At 41.5% G+C, this 14,642-nt stretch overlaps 1 protein-coding gene across 1 annotated transcript in view; it reads right to left on the minus strand.

The window, feature by feature from the left end:
* LOC136293576 (von Willebrand factor D and EGF domain-containing protein-like) overlaps positions 1 to 13,797 on the minus strand; it is a 164,539-nt gene extending 150,742 nt beyond the window's left edge. Inside the window, exon 1 of the mRNA XM_066190542.1 lies at positions 13,701 to 13,797. Within this exon, the coding sequence (XP_066046639.1) occupies positions 13,701 to 13,797 (97 nt within the window). The remainder of the gene's footprint in view (positions 1 to 13,700) is intronic.
* Positions 13,798 to 14,642: the final 845 nt, after the last annotated feature.

Raw genomic sequence — 14,642 nt, forward strand, 5'->3', positions numbered from 1 at the left:
ATAGTTCCTCTCCTCTTTGGTCTACAAGAACTTGGGTGATGTTAGTTCATGCAGGCTGGGACCCAGACAATAACCACATCCGACTTTCAGAAGAAAAAAAATAAGTAGAGACGCACAAAATGCTCTTTTTATTAAAGAACACAGGCTAAATCCTGTGATTCTCTCCTGTGTCTGAGCAAAACTTATCCTCATTCATCCCTGTGCTGTGTTCCTGTCCTTTCCATAGTTCAATGCTACTTTAACAGCTCCAGAAGGATGCAGGCTGTGTCCAGGCACACAAAGGAAGGATGGGGATGGAGCCAGCAGAGATTTGGCCACCAAAAGAGAGAACAGCTGGAAAACCAAAAAAACCCCCAAAACCTAAAAAACGTTTTAAAGGAGGCACAGACAAGCTGGCTGAAGTGAGAGGAGCAGGTGCTGGGTGTGGAGAGGCGAGGCTGCCTCGCAGGCTGGGGGGACCCTGGGAAAGAGGCAGCAATGGGAGATGGGAAGGAGAAAAGGAACTTTGTGATTCACACAGGATGGGGGAAACACCATTCCAGCAGCTCTGCAGCCTCTGGGCTGTGGCAGCAAAAGGCTGTGGGAAAGGGGTTTGGCACAAGAGGCATTTCTGTTTTCCCTTCAAAGCAGAAACTCATGGGGAAACCTTCGGGAGGCTGCTGCTCCCAAAGGGCTGCTGGTGCTCTCAGCCCTCCTGGGCAGATTTCCTTCTGCTGCCAGCAGGATTGGCCATGGTTTTCTGTAGGAATGGGATAGACACAAGTTCATGGACAGGCTGGCAGTAAAACTCAAGTGTTTTGGAGTAGGGGCTCATTGCTCTCTGTGCTGTACTGTAGATGAGAACCTTTGTTCTCCTTTCACAGTTAAAAGACCCATTTTTCCTTTAGCCTTAAAAGTGAGAGTGCAACAGGTGTTCTAACCATGATGGGCACTTTATTTCAAAGGTTAAAAATCACACTGCTGTAAAGCAAAATGGTGATTTGCCGCTGTGCCTCACTGCTGTACCCATCTTTGCTGCTCTGGGGTGTCTGAGGGAGAGCCAGGCAATTGTGCTGGATTCTGCTTTGCTGGGAAATCCAGGCAGATTAATGAATTTGGGGTCCCTCGGGATTTGCATAATTTATATCGATGACTTGCTGTTTAAAGTGTTTTACAAAGTCAGGAAATAAATTGTGGGTTTTATAAAAATATCATAATTAAAAATTGACTTGTACTAAATGTTGGCTCCAGGAATGTGTATGAAGTTCAAGTATGATGGATTGTTTTGCTCACTGAAAACTATAAAAAGCCAGGAGAGACTTATGATGATAAAAAGTATTTTTTTTAGGTGGTTACATTATCAATCTTTATATTGAGCCAAATGCTGCTTGCATTTCTTCCGTGCATATTTTATTGACTTCGTTGTGACCCATTGGGGAAGGACAGAAATATTTGTATTACAGTGAAGAAATATTGTCACATACAAAATCAAAACGTGTTCTTTAACCAAACATAAAACTTCAGAAGACAGAAATGTCTTTAATATGACTTAATCACTCCAGATCCTGGCAAGCTGCAATAAATTTTCTGCTACAAAAACAGAAGGGGAATTTTCTTGCCTGCCTTTGCTTTAGTAATACAAATATTAAGATGATGAATGTTATTTTTTCAATAGTTTGATTTAGGAGAAAAAAAATGTAAAACTATGCAAAGGGGAGTCTGTGACATGTAAAGCTGGTCTCAATGTTTTTTTAATGAAAATGAGTTTGAGGACAGCTGTTACAATGTAAAAATGAGCCAAACTCTGTTCACTGTATGGCTGTTCTGTTCCCAGCGAAAATCAGTGGAGCTGGACAGCACCAACAGCCTCGAATTTAACATGGTATGGCATGTTAATTTAACTCACGTTAAATAACACACGAGCTTAAAATCAGGCACACACTCTTCTATTTTTTATTTGCTTTCAAACCAAGACTCAATTGTTCGAGCAGGGTACAGAGACATGCAAAAGAAGTGCTAAAAATGTAAAGTTCTACCTTGTTGCTATGATTAGAGATGAAGAAAGAAATGCTTTCCTACCCTTTTCCCCTGGAACAAGGTTCTGGGAGAGACAAAAGGTCCAAGGAAAAGACTGAGCAGGAGCTGGAGGGCAGAAGGTGGCATGAGGCAGGCTCTGGGCAGGGCAGGAAGGCAGCAGAGCCCCTAGACAGGGATGGGAGGCACAACAGCACCAAAACCTTCTGCTAAAGCTCCTCTCAAGAGCCTTGGCTTGGGCAGAATGACTCCGGCATGTGGATTTCTTTGTGTGGGCCACGGTGTGAGGCTGCAGGAGCAGGCAGGGCTGGCTGGAGGCTCTCCCAGTCCAGCCCTTCCCTGGAATGCAGCAGCAGGAGGAGCACAGCAAGGAGCTCCTCTCATGCTGGATTGATGTGTCCAACCAGCTCTGCCTCACAGCCATGGGATGGAATGGCTGGGAAAACAGGGAGAGAGGCATCCTTCTGATGCAAACCCTCATGAAACGGGTTTGAAATAAGTCTTGATCTCTGTTTGTGAATATAAAAATGAAATTCTACTCAATGGCTGCTTTTTCGCGGATTTTGCTGCCCAATTCTTGTTTGCTTCATGATCTTACCTCACTGAGAGCCCTGAGAGGAGCCAAAAGAGAATGGGAGCTGCTTTAAATAACCACACTGAGATCATGAAGCAAATATGGGGAGAGCTGTGTAAAACTCGTCGATGATAAGCACATCATGAACGTGGCAAACCCAAGAGACTGATTTTAGTCCCACAAATGCTGTTGTGCTGCTCAGTGCTGTCTGTCACTGCCTGTTCACGTTCCTCCACAGCCCCACTTGGGTTTCAGATCAACAATCACACACTGATAACTTTTCTGGGCCTTTATTTTCCAGTTCCCTGAATTATGGGCTTGTGGCAAAATCACACAGATAAAATCTTCCAGATGCCTTATCTGAGTTTCAGGAATAAATAACGTGTCGGGTTTACTCATGAACTCTCTCACAAAATGCATCACTAGGGGTCACCAGAAAGAAGCAAAACTTTGTTATTTAACCTGGAATGCTTATGAATTTACACAGTGGTTTTCAGCTAATCTTTTAGAGAGGGTAATTTAGTTTTCAAAAAGCAAGACAAATTATTTTTCTACAGACAACAGGTATTTCCTGCTAATGAAAATGCCATTATAGAAGGCCTGTATTAAAAAAAAAAAAAAGAGGGGAAAAATAGGCTTGTGTGCAATTCCTCACTCCCGTATTTGCATGCTGATACTGAATAGACACTGTGATTTGAAATTTTACTGCAAGCTAAAATAAGATGTTTGCCTTTCTGGTTTGGTAACCTGTGTCAGAATACTGGCTAATTTATCAGTCTGAATTTTAATGTTTCAGCTGGGCTTTAACGAAGCAGCAGTGATTTTATTCTGATAAAAAAACTTCCTGCAGTATCTTTAGGTTGAAAATTATAGAAATACAGATTACAGATTTACAGAACTTGTTCCAGATCTTTGCTTGCAAATGTTAGAAAATATATCACATGAGGTGATGAGGACTTTATCCAAGGACAGTCTGCTCAGGTAGAAAGATGAATATTTCAGGATGTTTTGGGAGAAAAGAGCAAAGGTAACGTGGGTGGAGTTCAGGGGGGATTTGAGAAAGAATGAAGAAAAGAACAATAAAATGATGCCAAGCCAAATTCTTAGTGCAGAACAAAGGCAAAGTTTACCTTTGAATATTCAGCCAACGGTTAATTTGGCTTTAACAAAAATAATAACAAGTCAAGACATCAATTTTTTTTAAATACATCTCTTTCTGCATTTTTCCAATGGCTTGCTGCCTTTCATAGGAGAGGCCAGTGTCTGTAGGGGTGTTTGGATGTGCTGAGAACAGAGATCTGCTTGTGCCCAGCAGAGGCGCACGGTCTGTGCTCCCATCAGTGAACATTTATGCAAGTTCTCCCACGTTTTGTCTTGTCCCCCTCCAGTTTGGGTAGAAATGACATTCTTTCCTCCTCTCTTCTCCAATGTATGTATTTTACAGCTAATGAAAAAGCTCAGGAAATATAACTGTCCCTTGTATTGATTTTGCTTTTATGTAGTGCCTTTTCCCCAAATGGATGCCAGAAGGCACTCTTAAAATCAAACTATATAGAACAATAATTTCTACCAGAATGGAAAAACATGGCAGCAGCTTAACAGAGCACTTTAGTGCTAGGCAACACTTTAGGAAATGAAGGTGGCTTTAAAGAGCAGGAATAAGCTCCTGGCCTTGAAGGAGTTATTGGATATGAATAAAGAGCAAGATCAAGAACAGCCTCTGTAATCCACAGCTGCCCACTCTGTATGCAGGGAATATATTGCCAGTCCCTTGCTCAGAGCCTCTGATATTAGAGAATGGGTGTTCCCAAGCATATCTTATAGGCTGAAATATTATTTAAGTTATGAGGGCTCTTAAGATATCAGATTTCAGCTCATGTCACAAATAACCCGAGAGCCCCCAGCCCTTCACACAGAATTTGCTCCAATATATCCCTGTCGGCTGTGTGCCAGTGAGTACCTGCTGCCCCAGCTCCAGGACCCTCCCAGAACCTCCCAAATTCAGGAATCCTGAGCCTTAACCAAAATGATGCTCTTTGTAAAGTAGAAATTTGGTTCACTTTATCCCTTTTTCTGTATGCAAAATATCTGGTTGCCTTATGCCTTCCCTTAAGCATAAAACAATAGGGGATGCAGGAATACTCCATGGCTTTCTTTAGGCAGAAAAGGACCTTTGATTAAAAAAAGTAGTTAAAAATTGGTGTGTTAAAGCATTGCTTCCCAAGCAAGAATGAACATAAATCACTCCTTTCTGCATTGCTGGGGACTCACAGACAAATGTCATTATTAATATTGAAATTTACTGCCCCTTTTATTCAGCTTCTTCATTCTTCTAAAAAAAAAAAAAAGTATGCTTTGGTTAGAGCTTGTCTAAGTGTTGTTTTTAAGTGTTGTTTATTTTACATGTTGTTAATGAAACTTTTCACAGAATTTTGGATGCAAATTTTGTTGTTGATGTAGGTTCTATGTTAGGAAGGGAAGAATTTGAAGGCTCATGTACTTGGGCATAAGGTTTTGACCAAAATCACATGTATTGATCAATTGATGACTAGTCTATCTACTCATCTAACTGTGCTGGAACTGCTTTATTATTATTTTTTATAAATAGCATATATATATTATGCCATAGAATGATCGAAGCTGCTGTCCATCACAGCCATTTATACGTTTACTGAACACTTGGGAGGCTGACACCAAAGCCCTCATTTCAAGATGTATTTAATTACTAATAGAAAGGGAATCAGTTCAGATAAGATATTCTCTCTGGCATAATCGATGGAGCACTTCTGAGGGCACCTGTCTGTGACAGGAGAGATTGATCCAGTTCCTGGATCCTAAAACACAACATCTTTCCTGTCAGTAGCCATTAACAAAATATCAGACCATCAGTTAACACTTTGGGCTTTTCCTGGTTATGTCTCAGTGGAAAAGTATTAAAATCTTTGTTTGCAGTTGTGGAAGCAATCAGACAGAAGAAAACCTTTCTGTGTGGATCAGCAGTGGTTGCTCATGCTGAAGTAGGACACCTTTGGGAAGTCATAGAGCCTGTGAGCTGTTATGCAGATAAGCACAGTGAGGAGCTGGGCTGGCTATAACAGCAATGAAGGAAGTCAGAGGCAAAATCCCCCCCTTAATGGGTGGATTTGGGAGGTTTATTTTTTGTGGCCACAATTTTTCTCGCAGCACTTCTGCAGCACTGATTGCTGTGATAATTGCATGAAGCAGGGATAACTGTGGTGGCCAAAGGGAGGTTTCCTGTGCTTAGGTTTCCTGTGCCACCTTTTGCAGGACTGCGGTGTTTCAGTTTCATACTCAGTTTAGCCCCATTGAAAACAACATAAAGTTGTCTGGTAAGGGTCTTAAAAAAATAAAACCTGCTGCTATCACAAACCCAAGATATTTTGTTCCCAGAGCCTGATTGTTTTCCACCTAATCATCATATATACCGGTATTTAGGGTCTCCGCCTTCAGATTTTCTGAGTGGTGAAGAAGCTTCTGCCTTCTTCCCACACAGTTTTTTTGCCCTTGTGAGTGTTTCTGAGTCCTTGGGAGCAGTGTGGGGCTGACCCAGCACAGCTCTCCAGGTCCCCGCACATCCTTCCAGCACCTGATGGGGGTGCTTGGTATTCTCAGGGGGAAAGCTGCAAGCTCAGATCTGAGACAGAAGATGAAGTTGTTTGGAAAGTGCAGATGAAAAACATTGTCAGAGGTGTATTAATGAGAGGAAGTGTCTCCACACCCATGCAGAGCAGAGGTAATAGCAAACAACACAAAATCTTTGTGGGTAGACGTTAGGAAGCAGCAGGAATAACTGTGGGGGATTTTCATGATTAAGATCTCAGTTATTGGGGAAACACAAAGAAGCAGCGAGGGTCTGGGGTGGGCAGTAGATTTATGATTTATGTCAGAGCTGTTTGTACTGTGAGGCAGCAATCATGTCAAGAGGAGAAAAGAGTTGTAAAATTCCTCTGGGAGATGCATGGTTTGTGCTGGGATGGCCTGCAGCCCCAATCCAGCTGTCCTGAAGTACATCAAAAGTACTTTCGAGCCTCATGCCTGCACACACCAGGGACAGGAACTGAGCCAAACCTCAGCCTTCCACATCCAAGACTGAGAACTTCCACATGCTCCTGGTCTTTGGCTGTGACCCCTTAAGGGAATGGCAAAGCTTCCTCTGAGCTGTGCTGAGGGGCACAAACGAGCCCTGTGTGGGCAGATGCTGAGCCCACAGGTGATGGCACAGCCCATCCTCCCCCTGAGCACGTACCCACATGCAGGGAGGGGAGAGTGAGCCAAAGGCATCCTTGCTCCAGACTGGGAATGCCGTGAGGTGCTCCAGCTTTCCCAGAGAATTTCTGCTGCATGATCAATTGGAAGAGCCAAACCTGGCAAAAGACTGACAGTTATCTGAAACTGGAGGGTTTGAGTGAGACTTTTAAAGGATAATACGGGAGGAAAGAAGCCCAGGTGCTTCAGGAAGGTTGTGGAATGTGGGTGTCTGGCATTCACAAGACTCTGGTGGATGCAAAAAAAAATTCTGGGATGATTTTGGGCTAGCTAAAAGGATAGATTTCTTTGACCTTCATTCTTCTTTATACACATTCAGAAAATCAAATTTCCATGTGTTTTAGCATTTGAAGTAGGAGTTGCAGGTACAGTGGGGTAGGAAATAGCCTTCTCTTCATTTTCCTTCTATTTCTTGCAAAAGAAAACCAAGGAATTAATTAGATTTCATCCTCTTCATGTCTTTGTTGCTAGCTTTAATCTTAACATCTAATAGAAAACCAGAGCAAATGGCTCTGGGAATTTTTATATTTTTTTTTTCCTTTAGTCCATTAAGAAAAGAACAGAGCTGATGATAAGGTAGCCTGAGTGAGTCAAAGTATCTGTGGTGTGGGGTTGAGGGAGGCTGAGTCACAGACAACTAATTTTATGGCAAGCCCATGGTTGATTATAAAGTAAATAATTGGAGGAAAGGGGAAAAGAAGATTACTTTAATCTCTGAATCATGTTTGTGAATTGGTCTGTTCTGGTACCTAGACCAGACCAACAAATAACACAGCTGATGGATGCAGTGAAGTCTAATAATGCTAATTTCTAAAGAAATTTTTAACTATTAAGTTATGAATAACAAAATATTAGCTTAGGTGTTAAATAAGCCACTGTCTGAATTTTACCTTCCTTTGCTCTTCATATAGACCTGCAGGAAACCAGTGAGATAGAATTCCATGAAAAGTTTTCATGATGGTCAAACATCAGCAAAATACAATTTCTAATGGAGATGAGAAGGAAGAAAATGCTGACATAAGACAGACTCCTTTCTGTAAAGGAGTTGTCCAGCTCAGATCCCAAGTAATTTTTCATATTTACCATTAAACTCATTAAGGAGCTATTCAGGAGCTTCTGAGAACCTTCTTGTCTTTGTATCATCTTCTAGATTTATTTTTGTTCCATAAAATTTTGCCTTCTGAGACAAATTGAACATAGATCGATCAGCCATTTAAAAACATGGAGAGAAAGTAAAGCTGGAGGATGTTATGCCTCTTCTTATTAGCGTGAGGAGGAGGAAAATTTGGGGTACCCACCAGTTTGGGGGAAGTGCAGTGGCTACTGAAATGATTAGGAAATACTGCAGGAGGGGGCATTTACTGAAACAGCACACAAAGCTGCCAAGGGACAGTTGAGTTGTAAAACACTTCAGCTACCACAGGAGATGCATTACATTATTGTGGTAGGCAGATAATTTGCTATCCAGCGTTTGGAAGCTGCTGTGTAGAAAAAAAAAAAAAAGGGGGAATAAGCAAACTTCTTCTCAATCGATGAATTAATATAAAACCAGCAAAAGGAGCAGAGCAGGCTACTACAATCCCTCAGCTATATTAGGCAATCAATTATTTTTTCCCTTTCAATGTGTAGAATATTCCCTCGCGACTCCCCGTGGATGCCACGCAGTGTGAACACAGCAATCAAAGTAATAGACGTCAGAATAATCAAAATAAGATGTGTCAGAAAGAAGCAAATGAGTATATGCTCTCATTAAGTAAATCTCCTAAGAACTTAATGTACAAAACTCTTCCCAGAAAAGCTGTACAAACAATTGCATGCACTAACACATGGTTTTATTGCTGCTTCAAAGGCAGATAAAAATATTCTTCAATCTAACCCTCGTTTTTTTCAGATTTCACCATAAATAATCTCTACCTGAGGCAATACACATAATGTAGCTGCCACAGTGACATTAATAAAGGTCATAACTGAAGGTAAAATATACTACTTTGAAAAAAATCTTAAAAATCATTAAACAAGCAATGTGCTGCAAACCCTGTTAAAGGCAATATCCATTTCTGCAGTGGACTGGCAATGTCCAGCACTAAACTTCTGTCTGTTAGGTGACAAGACACTTCATCCAGGTAGTAAGTAGTAAAAAAGTCAGTAGAAATCTTCCAGGGAAACAAAATTTTAGACAAAATCAGCAATCTGGCCACCTTGAGGACTTTTCCCAGCAAACAATCCAAAGAAGTGCAGTTCAAACTCAATGAAAAATCAGCAAAATGGTACTTCCACAGTGTTCCCAGCTTTTTGAGGCAGCAAGCCTACCGCAAAAAAAAAAAAAAAAAAAAAAAAAAAAAAAAAAAAAAAAAAAAAAGGGAGGACATGTATCTGAAAGAAAGAGCCATTTCCAAAACCTGAATTATTTTAATAGGCTACAGAAGTGGTCTAGGAAGAAGTAGGAGCAATTGGAACAGAAATTCTGTCTCTAATGAAGCTAATTCAGGTTTAACTTTTCCTTCTGCTCTCCTTCTATATTTGTATGATGAAGAACTTATTTCTTTTGAAAGGTAAATGGAAGGTTTGGAAGCATTTTGGAAGGTAAATGGATGATTTCTCATTGAAAACAAAGGGAATTTGAGGGGAATTTCTAGTACTGGCCACCTAAAACATATTAAGCAGACTAAAACCCACCAGAAATCATTTGCGTCCTCTTGAGTTTGTGTGTGACCATTTAATTTCAGACTTTAGAGGGAAGATGGCAAGAGGCTGAGGGGTTTTTATTGCCCTCCAATTTGGCTTTTGTGCTAGTTCTGAGCCGTGCCAGAGCTGATGGGGCTGGGCTGTGACTCCTGAGGCCTCACCAAAGGATTTTTCCTTGTGACCTTGAGCCACTTCACTGTCCCCATGCCATCAGTGAGGCAGAGTGATGATGCTCCCCCTCCTCAGCCATCTGTCTTGTCAGGTCAGGAGGAAACGCTGATTTGTCTCGTCTCCTCACAGTTCCTATCGATTGCCAGGGGAGCTGGATGTGCACAATACTTCCTCAGGTTTGGCATTCAGAGACAAAATAACTTTGAGGAACTGGACCATTAAAGGAAACATTTTGGCCATGAATGTCCTACACTGTTATGAGCGGTGTCTAATAAATTGATTCTCGATTTTAGCGCAGTGCAGAGCAGTAAATAGCTGTTAAAGGGTTTGAACAGCTCACACATCTGGCAGGACAAGGGAAATAGACAAATCCTTGGGAGATGCAGCTGAAGGGCAGCCCTCTCACACCAAACATATCTTTAAGCCTCTATAAACTTTGAATTAATCAAACAATCGTTAATTTTCGTCAGAGGATTAAAAGGCAAACGGGTGAGCAAAAAATTATTTCCCTGAAAATTTCAATGTCCTAAAATCCAATAGTGAAATACCATTACAGCTCAGGAGAGTCAAAAAACAAAGGTGACAGAGGTTCCCTCACCCCTCAACTGCAGCAGTGGTCAATTTTGCCTTCCTTATGTGAGTCAAGATTTTAAAGAGTTAAGATTAATAAATGAACTTCCCCTGAAGTGGCACAACCTTTGTCCTTCAAGTAAAAAGGAGTGGAACAAAAAAGTTATCAGCAAGCAGAAATCATTGTACAGCCCCCGCTTCCCTTTGACAGCAGGCAATCAGATAAATTCAGATTTCAATCTTAGTTTATAGCATACAAACTGGCTTAATTTGGGCCAGTGGGTGGTAGGCAACCCTGCCCATGGCAGGAGAGTTGGAATGAGGTGATCCTTAAGGTTCCTTCCAACCCAAACTGTTCTGGGACTCCATGATAATTGCAGACAGTGAGGCCGAAGTGGTACTTGATACTGACAAAATTTAATAGGAGGAAAATAAAATATTAACCTGTAAATGACTTTTGATGACTAAAAATAATGTTGGGAGAGCAACGTACTGTAAGGGTTGTTCCTCTCCCTTTAGGAGCTGCTGCTCTTTCTGTGGCATGGTCTTGGCTCTATTTCCACAGCAAAACCTTCAGTGAGTTATTGTTTGTTTGCAAATGTCTGCTCTGCTTTCCACAGAGCAAAGCCACGGAGCCGGCTTAATCCCAGCGTTATTTCCATGGGAAATGGTCTGACCAAACCCAGTCATGGCCTGAGAGCTTGATCCCTGTAAGCTGCTTCCAGGCCTGGGATTCCAGATCCTGGGGATTCCCTGGGGTGGTCACACCCCTCTTTGCTCAGCGACCCTGAGAGTGGAAGAAGCCCTGGGGCTGCAGGGTGTTACTGGAGACCTGTGTGGGATGTCTGAGCCTGACCAAGGGATGGGAGAGTTTCCCATCTGTGGCAGACACTTGAAGCAGGTGGGAAAAGCCCTAAATAGTTGGATTAGTTCCTTTTGAAATGCTCATGGGGAAATGCTTTCTCCAGCTCCAGGAGGTTTTTGTTTTCAGGATGGATAGTCCATGGCACTCAGGTTTTACAGCAGAAGCTCACAGGGAAGTCATGGGTTGCTTGTGGGTAGAACACAAAGCAAATTAGATACTCTGATTTTCATTTCACTCTTCCGTAGAAAGCAAGACCAGGGCTCATATAATTGCAAGAGGTACTGAGTGATTTTTGCTATTCTAGACTATTTCCATTTACTGTCTTAAATCAAATTAGACCACTTGGGTCGCTGGAAAACACATCAGCTTTCATGCTGGCTGTAGGCACCTCACCTTCCCCTGACACCATCCTCTCCTTTTTCTTTCTTCACCTCTGGATACACTCAGATTTTTCCTTATGTGTTTCAGCGTTGAGGGAACCCCACAGGAGCAAACTTGCAAACAATTAATTGTATCTGAGTTTACTACATATGTAACACCTTGCAGTGAAGCCCCCGTGGATTTTGGGGAGCTTCAAGGGTACCTTTGCAGGAAACTCATATCCAAATTTAAAACGTTCTCAGTTGTACATTATGAGAAGGCTCCAGAGGGGATGGGAAGAAATTCCTTTTTGCTGGTGAAGTTACAAGAAACTATTTTAAGATAAATGTTTTTCTGTAAGATACCACTGTACAAAATCTATTGTCTTTTTCTCTTGATTGACTTATTTACAGAATTTCATCTCAGAAAAGTCTGACGAGCTCTGTGTTGTGTCAGCTCTCCCACATCTATGGTTCACTGAGTTGCTTTTGTCCCTGATGCTTTACTTAGTCCTGTAATAGAAAGAAGCTGCAGGTGTTGTTGGTAACATTTTTGTGCTTCTCAGTCATGGCAAATAATGTAAAAACCTCAAATACTGAGAATTCCCTCAGTCACAGGGAGCTTCATTACCTAAAATAAGAGTGCAGAAGATGATGAAATTCTTTCTTGGTCTTTAAGTGACTTTTTCATCTTCTCTCTTTTAACAAAGCATCTGCAAAGAGCTCTTTGGTCAGATCATTCTTACTCACCATTAAATTCTTATGGGATTAGTAGGTTTGCTAGAGTACAAAAGTAAACAGCATATGGCTCTGTTAATATCCATGCAATGTCACAACACAATCTGTCAGAATGTAAACTTTTTTGAGCAGTTTCACTTACTTCAAGTTCACTCTATGAAAAAAAAAACCCAAAGAAAACCCACAACAAGCCTGATGAATCCTTCTGCATCACCTCAGAGGCAGCACAATACTTAATTCTTTTGTGTTCCCAGTTTAATACGTATGTCCATATACATTATCTGCAGTAGGAAAAATACAGTGGCAAATACAGTTACTTAGTTACTCGGAGTTAAAAGGTCGTTTCCCCCGATGAAAAGCTTGCTCTATCAGATAAGTAGCTGCTACACTCCATAAGACTGGCAACCCTTCAAAAGGTTTCAGAAATTAAAGGCATTGTTTGAAGATGAAGACGATAAGGTCATTTGCTTTGTGTTTAGTCCTGCAAAACTTTCTGGGTGACCCTTTGATATTCAAGCGAGGAGGGCTCTGAATTGTTTTATCTTCATAGAGCTAATGAGTGCTGGCTGACAGTCATTGTTAAGGCAGTAGGGACTCTGCTAGAATTAAATTTTGTAAAACATTTCAACACATTTCCTTTAAGAGGGAGTGCTTCCACAGTTTGCCAAAGCTGAACCCACAATCACTCACAGCACTACGCTCTTTGCTTTTCTCAGTTTCTTTTATTAACTCAGTTTTCACTAGCTGAATAATGCCTAACATGATTCTCAGTGTATTTCTGTGTTCAATTAATAAAGCTGTATAAACAAGCCACATATGTAAAATCTATGTCCCCTTCGAACTCTCTGCTAGACTGAAACAAGACTTACATTTAATGTGTACAGTAGTAGAGAAATTACTCGAGAACTTTTTATTGCCAGAGGCTGCAGAGCTGTGTATGATTATTATATGTGTAATTAAGTAATCTATAATGTTCCTCTGATATATGGTGTATATAATTCTTTCCTAGAGGAATAGAATGTTTTTTTAAAGGCTTTTTTTTTCTTTTATGGATCGTTTCATTTATTCCATTTATGGGAAAATGTTATGTATATGCCTTGAATCACTTTTTTTTTCTAGTAGGAAGTAAGAATTTTCAGAGGTTTTAATATTTTTTTTGTCAAAAAAGAAACAACATGACAAAGGAAAGTGAATGTCCTGTAGTGATCAATATACATCATGTGCTGAAATTGTGCTTGGCTTTCACTGTGACCTTCTTCATTACTTTAGTTGTTTATTTTAACCTTCCATCCTGTTTCAGAGATTCTCTAATAATAGCCCTCTGTCACTCTAACCCACGTTCAAAAGCAAACATAAACAAGACCATCTCAGTTTCAAATACACACGAACTCTATCCCCCAAACGACCATCGAGTAATTAAAAAGCACAAAATCCTTACCTAATGTCGCTGAGTCAGTTCTAATGGTCAGCAAGGGAATCCAACAGAGGTAGGCAACAAGTTGGAGATGCTGATGGAAAGGAAAGGGCTGCTGCATAGTGTCCAAGACAGCTTTTATCCATGCATCTGCAGTTGCTTACAAGTTAACTTTTGAAGTCCTAAACTTTGCAGGAAAACCCATCAACCCTCCTGCCTGTTTCAAATTTTTTTTCCACCCCCCCCCCCCCCCCCCCCCCCCCCCCCGCTTTTCTTTCATTCCCCTCTCTTGGAGAGGGCTCAATGTGTCATTAATGCCAGAATTTCCAGGAGAGAAGCCCTCCAGCCACACACAAACCCCACGTTCCCCTCCCACACACGCAGAGCACACGTGTTCCCGCAGCTGCTGCAGCTGCCGGGATTCGGGATTCGCACACACGGAGCACCAGGACAGCCTGTCCTGGCTGCTGGGAGGTGATCCCGCAGGAACTGGGGCTCTGAACGTGCCTCCTTCTCAGGGTTTGTGAGGATCACTGCGGTCATATCTGGTGTTGTGCCTACATGTGAGGGGCCTGAAAAATGAGAGGCACTTTTCAGCATGTTGCTGTGCCCGCCAGAGTGGCAGAACAGAGCACAGAAGCAAAGAATTCCGTCACTCAGGTTGCACTGGTGCCTTAGAGTTTTAGATTTTGTATTTTTCAAATGTTTGTAAGCCTGCAAACATTCTTTCGTGTATAACTCTAAATTCCATACACAGCGTTAGCTACTGTCTTCACATTTTCATCAGACACAATTCCTCTCCAGGCCTGGGAATCAAGGACACCTGACTGTTCAGGCCCTGAGAAATGCAAACAAAAGTGAGTTGGGGGGAGCAAACTTGGGGTAAATGACTTCATTCCCTGTCGTTGTAACTGGAAGATTAACCCCCAATATTCAAAAGGACCAAACTTATAGAAGTGTGAAAAC

This window comes from Chamaea fasciata, unplaced genomic scaffold (assembly GCF_029207755.1).
Source record: "Chamaea fasciata isolate MVZ Bird 193981 ecotype frontalis unplaced genomic scaffold, bChaFas1.0.hap1 SCAF_8, whole genome shotgun sequence".
Lineage (NCBI taxonomy): Eukaryota > Metazoa > Chordata > Aves > Passeriformes > Sylviidae > Chamaea > Chamaea fasciata.